This window comes from Pleurodeles waltl, chromosome 10 (assembly GCF_031143425.1).
Source record: "Pleurodeles waltl isolate 20211129_DDA chromosome 10, aPleWal1.hap1.20221129, whole genome shotgun sequence".
Classification (NCBI taxonomy): Eukaryota; Metazoa; Chordata; class Amphibia; order Caudata; family Salamandridae; genus Pleurodeles; species Pleurodeles waltl.
Window position 1 is genome coordinate 239,857,187 of NC_090449.1, and position 12,949 is coordinate 239,870,135.

At 46.9% G+C, this 12,949-nt stretch overlaps 1 protein-coding gene across 5 annotated transcripts in view; it reads left to right on the forward strand.

The window, feature by feature from the left end:
• REXO5 (RNA exonuclease 5) overlaps positions 1–12,949 on the forward strand; it is a 567,496-nt gene that overhangs the window by 477,373 nt on the left and 77,174 nt on the right. For all 5 annotated transcript variants that reach the window (XM_069210276.1, XM_069210273.1, XM_069210274.1 and 2 more), the window contains one exon: positions 4,050–4,234. In XM_069210276.1, the coding sequence (XP_069066377.1) occupies positions 4,050–4,234 (185 nt within the window). The remainder of the gene's footprint in view (positions 1–4,049; positions 4,235–12,949) is intronic.

Genomic DNA, 12,949 nt, shown 5'->3' on the forward strand with positions numbered 1-12,949 from the left:
CGCGCAGCGGGCGCGCCGATGGTGCGCCGAAGGCGCGCCAAAGGTAAGCCCGTCTGCGCCCGTCCGCGACCGGATCGCGTCCAGCGCCAGGACCCCTGGCCAAAGAAGATCCATACCGACCCGCCTGACGTACTCCGCCGCCACCCTCATCGCTCTCAACACCGGCCGACTCCCAGACTGCCACCAAGCCACACCACGACGCACCCACGGACCCTTCAGCTGCCACGCCTGCAAGTTCTCCCGCACCCAGACCAGACGCACACCAGCACCCGCCAAGTCGAACACCAGCAGCACCCACCTCAAGTGCATCCTGCTCAACACCCGCTCCGTCCACAGACACGCCATCGAACTCTGGAACCTCCTAGACGCCACCGCCCCGGACGTTGCCTTCCTCACGGAGACCTGGATGAACGCCTCTTCAGCTCTCGCCATCGCCATCGCTATCCCAGAGGGCTACAAGATCGTCCGGAGGGACCGAAACGCCAACCAGATGGGAGGAGGCATCGCCATCATCCACAGAAACACCATCCGGATCACGACCAGCACCGACATCACCCTGACCAGCGCCGAACACCTGCACTTCCAGATCCACACCAACCCGAACACCACCCTCAGAGGCACCCTGATCTACCGACCCCCTGGTCCACGCACGCAATTCAGCGAGGACATCGCCGACTTCGTCAGCCCGCATGCCCTCCCCTCCGCTGACTACATCCTCCTGGGAGACCTCAACTACCATCTGGAGAACAACAACGACCACAACACCAGCACCCTGCTCGACAACCTCGCCAACCTGGGACTCAAGCAACTGGTGTCCACCCCCACCCACCTTGCCGGACACACACTCGACGCCGTCTTCTCATCCAGCACAGACATCCTCTTCAGCCACGCCACAGAGCTTCAATGGACGGACCACAGCTGCGTCCACTTCACCTTCAAGAGAACGACGACCCACCAACACCAGCAACAAGCCGCCCACAGAAGCTGGAACAAGATCACAGCAGACCAGCTCGCCACCTCCCTGAGCCAGCACCCTCCTGCCAGCTCAGCGAACCCCAGCCAGGCCGCCGACAACCTCACGAAGTGGATCAGCAACTGCGCGGACGAGCTCGCCCCGCTGAGGACCCCGCCTAGCAGACCCGGCAGCAAGAAGGCCCCATGGTTCACCGACGAACTCAAGTGCTCCAAGAAGAACCTCCGAGCCCTCGAGAAAGTCTGGAAAAGGGAACCAACACCGGACAACAGGACCTCCTACAAACTTGCCACCCGGAAACACCACCAGCTGATCCGCGCCGCCAAGAAAACAGCATTCAAGGACCGGTTGGACAACAACGCACACAACAGCAAGGAACTCTTCAACATCGTGAATGAGCTCTCCAACCCCAGCGCAGGAAACAACGAAATCACCCCATCACAAGACCTCTGCAACTCCCTCGCTTCATACTTCCACAACAAGATCGCGGACATACACAACAGCTTCAACAACCAACCAACGCACACCATGACCGAACAACCACCCCCCACCACCACCCTCCACGCCTGGACCCCGATCAGCACCGAAGACACCATCCGCACGATGAACTCCATCCACTCCGGATCACCGACCGACCCCTGCCCTCACCACGTCTTCAACAAGGCCGACGCTGTCATCGCACCCCACCTGCGAGACATCATCAACACATCCTTCGACACCACCATCTTCCCCGAGAGCTGGAAACACGCCGAACTCAGCGCTCTACTCAAGAAACCAACAGCGGACCCCACCGACCTCAAGAATCACCGCCCCATCTCGCTTCTCCCGTTTCCAGCCAAAGTCATCGAGAAGACCGTCAACAAGCAGATGGCCGCCTTCCTCGAGACGAACGGATCCCTCGACCCCTCACAGTCCGGCTTCCGAGCCAACCACAGCACCGAGACCGCCCTCATCGCCGCCACCGATGACATCCGAGCCCTGATGGACAATGGAGAAACAGCGGCCCTCATCCTCCTAGACCTCTCCGCGGCATTCGACACGGTCTGCCACCGCACCCTAGTACGGCGCCTCAGCAACATCGGAATCAAGGACAAGGCGCTGGAATGGATCATCTCCTTCCTCGACGGAAGAACACAGAGAGTCCGCCTACCACCGTACAAGTCAGAGGCCTCCGAAGTCATCTGCGGCGTCCCACAAGGATCATCTCTGAGCCCCACCCTCTTCAACGTCTACATGAGCCCCCTCGCGGCCATCGTACGCAAACACAACCTCAGCATAATCTCCTACGCCGACGACACCCAGCTGATCCTCTCCCTGACCAACGACCCCGCCGCCGCCAGAGCCAACCTGCACGAAGGGATGAAAGAGGTAGCCGAGTGGATGACGACCAGCCGCCTGAAACTGAACTCGGACAAGACGGAGGTTCTCATCCTGGGCTCTTCACCCTCCGCCTGGGACGACTCCTGGTGGCCTCCCGCCCTGGGCACCGCACCCAAACCGACAGACCATGCACGCAACCTGGGCTTCATCCTGGACTCCTCCCTCTCCATGACCAGGCAGGTCAACAACGTCTCCTCGGCGTGCTTCAACATCCTACGCACACTTCGGAAGATCTTCTGGTGGATCCCCACCGAGACCAGGAGGACCGTCACCCAGGCCCTCGTCACCAGCCGACTGGACTACGGTAACGCCCTCTACGCCGGTACCACCGCCAAGCTCCAGAAGAGACTCCAGCGGATCCAGAACGCCTCAGCCAGACTCATCCTCGACATCCCACGATCCAGCCACATCTCCGGACATCTGAGAGACCTGCACTGGCTCCCCGTCAACAAGAGAATCACCTTCCGCCTCCTCACCCACGCACACAAAGCCCTACACGACCAAGGCCCGAGCTACCTCAACAGCCGAGTCAACTTCTACGCTCCCACGCGCCACCTCCGATCAGCCAACCACGCCCTCGCCGCCGTCCCCCGCATCCGAAGAGCGACTACAGGAGGAAGGTCCTTCTCCTACCTGGCCGCCAAGAACTGGAACTCCCTCCCGACCGACCTGCGCCTGACCCAAGACCACCTCTCCTTCAGGAAGAAGCTGAAGACCTGGCTATTCGAGCAGTAGCGGCACCCCCCCCCCCCCAGCGCCTTGAGACCCTACGGGTATGTAGCGCGCTTTATAAGTGTCATTGATTGATTGATTGATTCATACAAATAGTCTGCTCCTTTGGTAGGTGGCAATGCCGTCATCTTGGGGCCACTGCTGATTCTGCACAGGTTCAACTGCACACATGAGGATGTGGCGTAATGGCCAGAGCTGCTGACTTTGGAGATAGGGAACCAGGTATGAGTGTTGGCATCTGCTCAGCATCCTGTGATTTTGGGCAAATCACGTCACTTCCCCGTGCCAACCAAAAATGTATGTGTCCTTGTGTAATGTAACTGGTGCTTATGTATAGCACTCCTGTACGTTCGGGTTGAGGTTGTGCTATAATGCTGCAAAACAAACTGCTGCTAATGTTGCCAGGAGAGAGATGATCTATACAGCGGTCAGCAGAACAGAGTCAGCTCTAAGTTCCTTGTCTACTATTAAACATGACTCTTGCATTTTATTATTTACTTGATTCTAATTAATATTGTCCTGGTAGGTTGGTGGTGTTTTATAATAGCTGTAGTAGACCAGTGGCCATTTTTACTATGTCACTGGCACTCTTTAGGCCCAGATGTTTTGTGCCTCAGGAGAGGTTGCAGTTTAGCTTTTCATGCTATTTGACAAAGCATCTCCTGGGAATCAAGTGAGGCAGAAGGGAAATGGCAGTGTTCTTTCTGAGTGACGGCACCTGCCCTAATTACCAAGTAACCTGTTAGTCATGTCCTGCATGTATAGATACTGGGGTCTACTGCACTGCTCAGCATACAAGAACACTGTCTCCACATCAACACGAACATAAGAATAACAATCATATAAGTATATCATTTATTGGATTACATTAGATATCATCGCTTGTATAATTGTAACACCACTGCTGCTTTAATTGTTATAAAAAAAGTGAAACTGACAGTGAAACTCTGGTCTCTTTCTTTAGAATTTGTCAACTATACGAGCGCCTTGATTGCTCTCACCGCTCTTAATGAACCCTTCAATGAAGACTTGAAGGCCAGAAAAGCTTTGAGTCCCAGGCACCTCTTTGATTGGGCATTACATCAACAGGTGACTCACAGTGATGAGAACTCTTCTGAAGGAAATCAAGAACATGAAACCTCTTATTCGGTAAAAGAACAACTGTGTACCTTTGTGAGCTTATTTGTTATAATGTGCCTTGTACTGATTACAGATAAGCTAAAAGGCACATGTAGCCTTACTGTTTTGCATCTTGTCGCACAACCTAAGCATGCACATGAGGTACATTTCTTGTACGGTATCTGACAGAAGCTTTCTTTGAGGCGGAAAGTAAGGGCTATGGAAGCCCCTAAGCCAGCGGCCCACTCTCTCTTTGGTGGGGCATAGACTGTGTGTATAATTCTATATTTTTATTCTTAAGACTCTCACTGCGGCAAATACAAATTTGAATCATTGTTTACTAATACTCGCTCAGTAGCATTCTCTAAAACTTAAGAGGGTATCATGCACAGTGTATACACCTTGAGTGGAAGCATGTGTTAGCCATTCTGCAGGAGCTAGGGGAAGACTAATTGATAATACTCTGTGATCTCTTGTTTGCTGTTTGGAATACTCATGGTTCAGCTTCTCCGAACAGCCACCACACTAGCCAGGACTCAGTTACTCAATGTGCATCACAAATTTGAAAGATAGTCATAATTGTATTCATGTATACAAGGTTTAAAACACATATAAACATGTGCCTGACATAACAAAATAAACTAATTTAGTCACTTAAAATACTCATGGAGAACATATATCCACCTGATTAAGCAAAATAACACTATTATAGAACAGTGGTACCCATCCTTTTGACTTCTGTGGACCCCCACCTTATGAATACTAGAACCCTGGGACCCCCACAGAATCACTTTGGGAATGCTGGGGTCCTCCACAGAGTCATTACTCGAAGTTGAGGACCTAATCTGTTAACATTATTACATTTTCTGACCAGTCGAGGACCCACTAAGAAGGCTTCGCTAACCCCCAGGGGTCCCCGGACTACAGGTTGGGATCCACTGTTATACAACACATACACAACCATTGTTAAGAGCAAACACAAAAAAGCAGAGCCAATGAAAAGCATAAATTGGCAAGTGATGGTAACGTTCAATTAAATATCCATAATATCAACTTAAAATCTTAGTAAAAAAGGTCAATATTGCAAGGGAATTTATCTTATTATGCAGATTAGACAAACTTAAAAACAATTCCTCAAGACTGTTTGAGAGCAGTTCCTTATTCAAACAATAAGGCACATTCAAATATTATCTAGTCCGCCACAAAGCAGTGCATTGTTATAGAAATTGTTTTATATTCAATAGTTCCCTCTTGTGAAGTGTAATATCCTAAGGTTGAGGTAGTCTAGAACACAGATCATCTTCCGAGTATGCCATTTGATGAAACAGTTATGGGCCTTACATTACTAGTTTCTTATAATGGTAAACAAAGTTCTGGCTAGCTTAGAACCCTAGCTTTGTTAGTTAAGCAAGCCCCTCCTAGTCATACCTCAAGACTTCAGGGACATCTCTGTTCTTGCTACTTTGTATGGAATTGAATTTCTCAAGTGTAATGCTCGCTTTTACAGGGAGTGCAGAATTATTAGGCAAATGAGTATTTTGACCACATCATCCTCTTTATGCATGTTGTCTTACTCCAAGCTGTATAGGCTCGAAAGCCTACTACCAATTAAGCATATTAGGTGATGTGCATCTCTGTAATGAGAAGGGGTGTGGTCTAATGACATCAACACCCTATATCAGGTGTGCATAATTATTAGGCAACTTCCTTTCCTTTGGCAAAATGGGTCAAAAGAAGGACTTGACAGGCTCAGAAAAGTCAAAAATAGTGAGATATCTTGCAGAGGGATGCAGCACTCTTAAAATTGCAAAGCTTCTGAAGTGTGATCATCGAACAATCAAGCGTTTCATTCAAAATAGTCAACAGGGTCGCAAGAAGCGTGTGGAAAAACCAAGGCGCAAAATAACTGCCCATGAACTGAGAAAAGTCAAGCGTGCAGCTGCCACGATGCCACTTGCCACCAGTTTGGCCATATTTCAGAGCTGCAACATCACTGGAGTGCCCAAAAGCACAAGGTGTGCAATACTCAGAGACATGGCCAAGGTAAGAAAGGCTGAAAGACGACCACCACTGAACAAGACACACAAGCTGAAACGTCAAGACTGGGCCAAGAAATATCTCAAGACTGATTTTTCTAAGGTTTTATGGACTGATGAAATGAGAGTGAGTCTTGATGGGCCAGATGGATGGGCCCGTGGCTGGATTGGTAAAGGGCAGAGAGCTCCAGTCCGACTCAGACGCCAGCAAGGTGGAGGTGGAGTACTGGTTTGGGCTGGTATCATCAAAGATGAGCTTGTGGGGCCTTTTCAGGTTGAGGATGGAGTCAAGCTCAACTCCCAGTCCTACTGCCAGTTCCTGGAAGACACCTTCTTCAAGCAGTGGTACAGGAAGAAGTCTGCATCCTTCAAGAAAAACATGATTTTCATGCAGGACAATGCTCCATCACACGCGTCCAAGTACTCCACAGCGTGGCTGGCAAGAAAGGGTATAAAAGAAGGAAATCTAATGACATGGCCTCCTTGTTCACCTGATCTGAACCCCATTGAGAACCTGTGGTCCATCATCAAATGTGAGATTTACAAGGAGGGAAAACAGTACACCTCTCTGAACAGTGTCTGGGAGGCTGTGGTTGCTGCTGCACGCAATGTTGATGGTGAACAGATCAAAACACTGACAGAATCCATGGATGGCAGGCTTTTGAGTGTCCTTGCAAAGAAAGGTGGCTATATTGGTCACTGATTTGTTTTTGTTTTGTTTTTGAATGTCAGAAATGTATATTTGTGAATGTTGAGATGTTATATTGGTTTCACTGGTAATAATTAATAATTGAAATGGGTATATATATTTTTTTGTTAAGTTGCCTAATAATTATGCACAGTAATAGTCACCTGCACACACAGATATCCCCCTAACATAGCTAAAACTAAAAACAAACTAAAAACTACTTCCAAAAATATTCAGCTTTGATATTAATGAGTTTTTTGGGTTCATTGAGAACATGATTGTTGTTCAATAATAAAATTAATCCTCAAAAATACAACTTGCCTAATAATTCTGCACTCCCTGTATAGAACCTCTAGCAATTTTGCCTTTTCTGGATCCCATTTTCACTGACTGTTGAACTATGTGCACTTTACCCCTACTAAATAGGAGTAAAGTGTCTGTGGTCCCCATTTTATACATGGTGAAATTGGTTTACCTCGATTGTTATACCTTGCCCTAGTATATGGTATAGGAACGACACCCAGGGCCAGGAAGTTAAATGTTACTCATAGGCTGCAGCACCCATGGTGTCATCCATAAAGTTAGCCTGTAAAACACTGCTTTAGGACTACGTGTGTAGCCTAAATGCAGCAGCCTAAAAATCTGCATTCAGAATGACCCTTGTTTGACAGTTTGGAAACCCTGCTTTTAAATAACAATAAGTTAGTATATCTTGAGGCCCACAAATAATCGGGTGCCTGATATTTAAAAGTGAAATTAAAGTTGGCATGCTCATCCAGTGACTAGACCCCAAAAGCTATTAACACTGGCAGGAAGTGTCTAAAATAGTCTTTCAAATACTATTTTTCATATTTATTAAAAGTCTGATTCAATAATGAAACTAGATTGGTAATGGATATTTAGAAAAAGTGATTTTCAGGAAGTTACTTTTTCCCTTCCTTAAGCTAGCTTCTGGGGGCTAATTTGCATTAGTCTGCCAGAAGCTGCCCAGCAAGTGCTTGACCCTAATGATTGAAAACTGCTGCCAGAATGGAACAGTGTATTAGGCCTGGTAAGAGGATGGGTTGGGCTTTCCATACCAATCCAGGAATGCCAGCAGGCGTGGACCTAGGAACTTCATTAACCTGAAAAGGACAGGTGTAAGGTCTAGAGTGAGGAGAGACCTGAAGAAGGGAAAGCCTTTGTCCCCCAGGTCCACACTAGCCATACTGTCTCTGAACCCACTGAGAGGGAAGCAGCTCCCACACTGGTTTGGAGTTGACATAGGGGAGGGGGAACTGTTCATTTCCCTGACCACACTTTGGGTGGATATGAGCTCTGCACAAGAGACAAAGGGTTTGCCTATTTTGATTTGAGGAGTAAGGGGCACTGTCAGATTGTTTGTATTTGAGCAAAGAGGAACTGCCCAAAAAGTGGGTGGTGTTGCCCCTGGGAACTTTTACAGTTTTTGGTTATAGAGGAGCCCGGAGTCATCCCTACCCATTAGCTAATGCCCACATTAACTGTGACATCCAAAGCCACCCTCCTCAGAAAACGTTCTGGACCTGCGAAAGATCATACGAGGACTGGACTTGCTGTCTGTGGCCTGAGAGAAGTTGTGAAGGACTGGATCTGCTCCCGATTGAACCTAGGACAAAGAAGTGGGCTCCAAGGGTCAAATGGCTGACCTCAGGTGTGACTACAGGGACACATCAAGCTATGAGAGTCCTTTTTACTTAGGTGGTCAGTTGACTAGTACGAACTGGACTTGGACTGGAGCTCACTGGTGTCCTCTGCTGGAATTAGTTCTGCTCCCTAATTGATGCCCCTGAGGTACTGGGAGCTGTAGATGTGACCCAGAGGAGTAACTCCAGAACCTCTGAAAAGTTGAGACTTGGAAAGTTTGACTTGAAAAAAAAACACTGGAGCCTTCAGCGGGACCTCATAGCAAAGATGTCTTCATCTTGCTCATTTGGAGGATTTTGAGCTTCATTAAAAAAAAGATTAAGTTGGGAGGTAAAATCATTGATAAACCTGCATGGTGTGTTCAACCCACTCGATATTTAGGTCTGCCTGAAGTCACACCTAGGGTACCGGTCTACCATTCTAGACAGTCATTGGTGCTTAGTGCTTTTTGGTGCTCTTTTTATTTAAAATTTGCTAAACGTTATTGGATAGTTGTTATTTTGGTGTCATTTTGTTTATTACGTTTTACTCTGTTTTTCTATTGCAGTTTTGGATTTTTGTTGTTTTCTGTTTCACTTTTATTACAGTTTCAGTACTGCATAAATACTGTCGAAAAAGTTGGTGTCACTATTCCGGATGGTGGATGTCCTGCCACCCCAAATATTAATCCACTTTCTTACAGAAATCATCTTGAATATAAAGGTTGTGATTGCATTTCATAAACCAGATCACTGCTCCAACAGACAGACCCATTGGCACACTGTCAACTAGCATCTAAGCCATCATGTTTGATATCATTGCGTTGATGTATCGGGATTTGCTCCCACTTTTTGATATTCCTGTTACACATCCCATCAGTGCCCATTTCATTCATGGGAGAGCAGTATCCAAGGCAAGAGGGTATATCCAGGCTTCATCACATGGACTTTTTACGTGGCCAAGAGACTTGACACTGGGTCACTGGAAACAGAGAGGTTGAGCATAACTGTAACAGATGAGAGGCTTGGGAGGGCTAAGACTTCCTTCAGGATTTAGCAGTTCTGTATCACAGTAAGCCTTTCACTTTTTTTTTTTTTTTTTTTGTTGCAACTCTACCATTCTTTTTATTTATCAGGGACTCACAAGCTTGAGTAGGAGGTAATCTAAATTGTACACAATAGTTAAACGATGGCTGGATTTTAGTAAAGTTAAAGCATCTAGTAATAATATTGAACTCAGGAGAAAACCTATGCAAATCCATTGTAATATATATTTATAGTGTGTTATTCTGTGATGGTCACCACAATTATAAAGATGAATTGGCCAACTTGAGCTAATATAAAGAAAGATACAAAAGTTAATAGTTGTGTAATTTAACAAGAAGAGAGGCCACAATAGCTTACTGTGTTTTATCATAACTGCACTCAAGAAGGAAATTGTGTATTTAATGTGAAATTGTAATATAACTTTTTGGGGATCAAACCGCTTTCCTCAAGATCATGACGCAACCTCAAAATATTAGAAAAAAATATTTAAAAAACACGTTCCAACTATAAAAAATAGTGAGATAGTCTAAGTAAAATATGCCATAAAAAGGTTTTCTGGATTGCAAAAAAAGTATCCACCCCACATCAGAGGTGCTACCGACATTTTAAAGAAAAGAGTGAAGAGTTATCCAACTGCTTTGCAACGATGAAATGTAAGGCCTACAGTATCACCTCACAAAAAGCTTAGGGTTACTTAGATCTCCTACAAAGAGGTCACCCAAAATAATAGCTAAATATCATACACAAACGCAATACTCCTTATTTCACTTAGCCCATTCCCAGCCCACTTCTCAATTAAATTAGCCCTTCTGTTAATCCCTACTGGACCAATGTGAGAAAACCTGTATAACCAAGGTACAGTCTCAGAATTCCTGAATAAAGCTGCTGTTACAGCTTCACTAAAAAAAAAATATATTGTACAGCTCGAACTCTTAATTGAGTATAAATCTACTAGAACACTTGGACCATATCATTAAAATAGCCAGTTGCACACTCAGCTTCCCTAGGTAAGGTGATGCCTTCCTCCTTGAGCAATGAGTGGTCTTTAGCATAATGGACCATGCCACTCTACTGAAAATTCTCAAAGAGGGGATGGGATTAAAGTAACAGGCATCAGCTGTACTTCGCTATACTGGTGCCAGTACCTAAAACTAGCCTTTCTCCTCCTAAGGCCTGCAGATGTCAAACGAGGTTTGCCAAGGTACAAGTCTCTCTCTAACGCTCTGCAGTCTTTACACTGATGTTTTAGCCTCCTCATTAAGACACTCAGGCATCTCCTATCTATTCTGCCCAGATGACACCCAACTCTGACACCAAAATCTGCTTTAAAACTCCTTCTTAAACGACGTATGAATTCATAGCCAAAGTCATTGGGGACTTTCAAACATGGATGTGTCACTGCTAACTAAAGCGTAACTCGCTTCAAATGGCATTCCTCCTGCTATTTCCACTTAAATGATTTACCTCCTTTCACATGTGGCTCTATTCACTTATTGTGTTAGGCTATGAGTCTGCAGTTTGGAAGTGTTCAAAAATATCTGGCCTTCTAGAACAGAAGCCTTAACCTTCAAACACACAGCAATGCAATGGCAAAGAGGGCAAAATTTGCTCTCACTCCTTTGTGCAATCAAACCTTTTATGCCGGATTTGACCATCAAGATAGTAATCCAATCCCTCGTACTGCTGAGATTGGACAATGGAACTCCCTGAAGGAAGCTGGTTCTGTATATACTATATCAAAATGAGATATAGTGTGCACAGAGTCCAGGGGTTCCCCAGAGGCTTAACAGAAGCTAAAGTAGATAATGCTAAAGCTCTCTCTTGTGGTAGTGTGGTCGAGCAGTTCGGCTTATCAGAGGGTAAAACTGCAAAGCATTTTTGTACACACATAGACAATCGAAGAAGCACACACTCAATGACTTAACTCCAGACCAATTATCTTTATATAGCACAAATATATTTTCTTAATTTATTTTTAGAACCACAAGGTTCAAGTTTCAGGTAAGTACTTATATAGATTCGTATTTCACACATGTATCACCAGTATTTTGTTTGAAATCGATTAGTTATACAGTTTTTGAAATATTGGCCATTATTTGTTTTAAAAATGGGCACAGTGCAATTTCAGAAACAGTTCTTGGAGGGAAGCAATGTTAGTTTGATTTGCAGGTAAGTACAACACTTACATTTTAATTCTCCAGGTTTTAGGAATTCCACCGGTTAGGGTTCAAGTTAACCCCAAAAACCCACCGACACCAACATGAGCCGGCTGGGTGCAAAGTTCAAAGATAAGCAAATTTACTTTGGGCTCCTATGGAGACAGGGGGTACTCGTAATCAGGCCTGCCAGCAGGTAAGTACCTGTGGCTCAGAGGGCACACCAGGGTGGATTGAAGGAGCACTGGAGGGGCCACAAGTAGGCTCCAAACCCACACCCTCAGCGGCACATGGGTGGCCGGGTGCAGGGTGCAAACAGGACGTCAGGCTTCCAATGCTGGTCTCTGAGGGAACCCCTGGGGTCACCTAAAACTGCAGGCGAGGTCCAGGGGGGTATCTCGGGCACACCACTGGTTAGACAGGGAGGAGGAGCGCCGAATGCTGAACATGGCTGCACTGGGTGTTGGTTTCTCCAAGGCCTGGGAGCTGCGGGTGCAGGATATCCTCGTCCGGAGCTTCGCGGTCAGGGGGTTCTTCGTGATTCTCTCTGCAGGTGTTGTTGTGGAGGGGTGGGTAGGTCAACCCAGGGTGGGCACTTGCTCGCAATTGTCTGGAGGCCCTCTCTAGCTGGCTGGAGCACCTGGACGCGGGTCGTGGGTGTCGGGTGCAGAATGGTCAGGACTCATGCATCCGGAGTGAGGTGGGGTGTCTTTAGTTGTTGGTTTTTCTTACACGGGGCCACTGTCCTCCGGAGTTCTTTGGGCCTTTTCGGTGCAGGGCAGTTCTCTGGGGCTTGGGAGAGGTCGCTGGTCCCGCTGGATGCATTGCTGTTCTTTTGCAGGTTCTTTGAAGCAGGAGACAGGCCTGTAGGGATGGGGCCAAAGCAGTTGTTGTCTTCCTTCTTCTCTGCTGGGGGTTTCAGCTAAACAGTCCTTTCTGTCAGGTCACCAGGACTCTGGTGAGCAGGGTTCAAGGTGGCCTTTAAATCCTAGATGTAGGGGCGTTTTAGGGGTCATAGGGCATTAGCCAATGGCTACTGTCCCTGAGGGTGGCTGCACCCTCCTTGTGCCAACTCCCTTTGGGGAGGGGGGCACAAACCTAATGCTATTGCTCCCTGTACTCCAAACCAAGATGGAGCATTCTGCAGGGAAGGGGTCAGCTCAACTCCTGACACC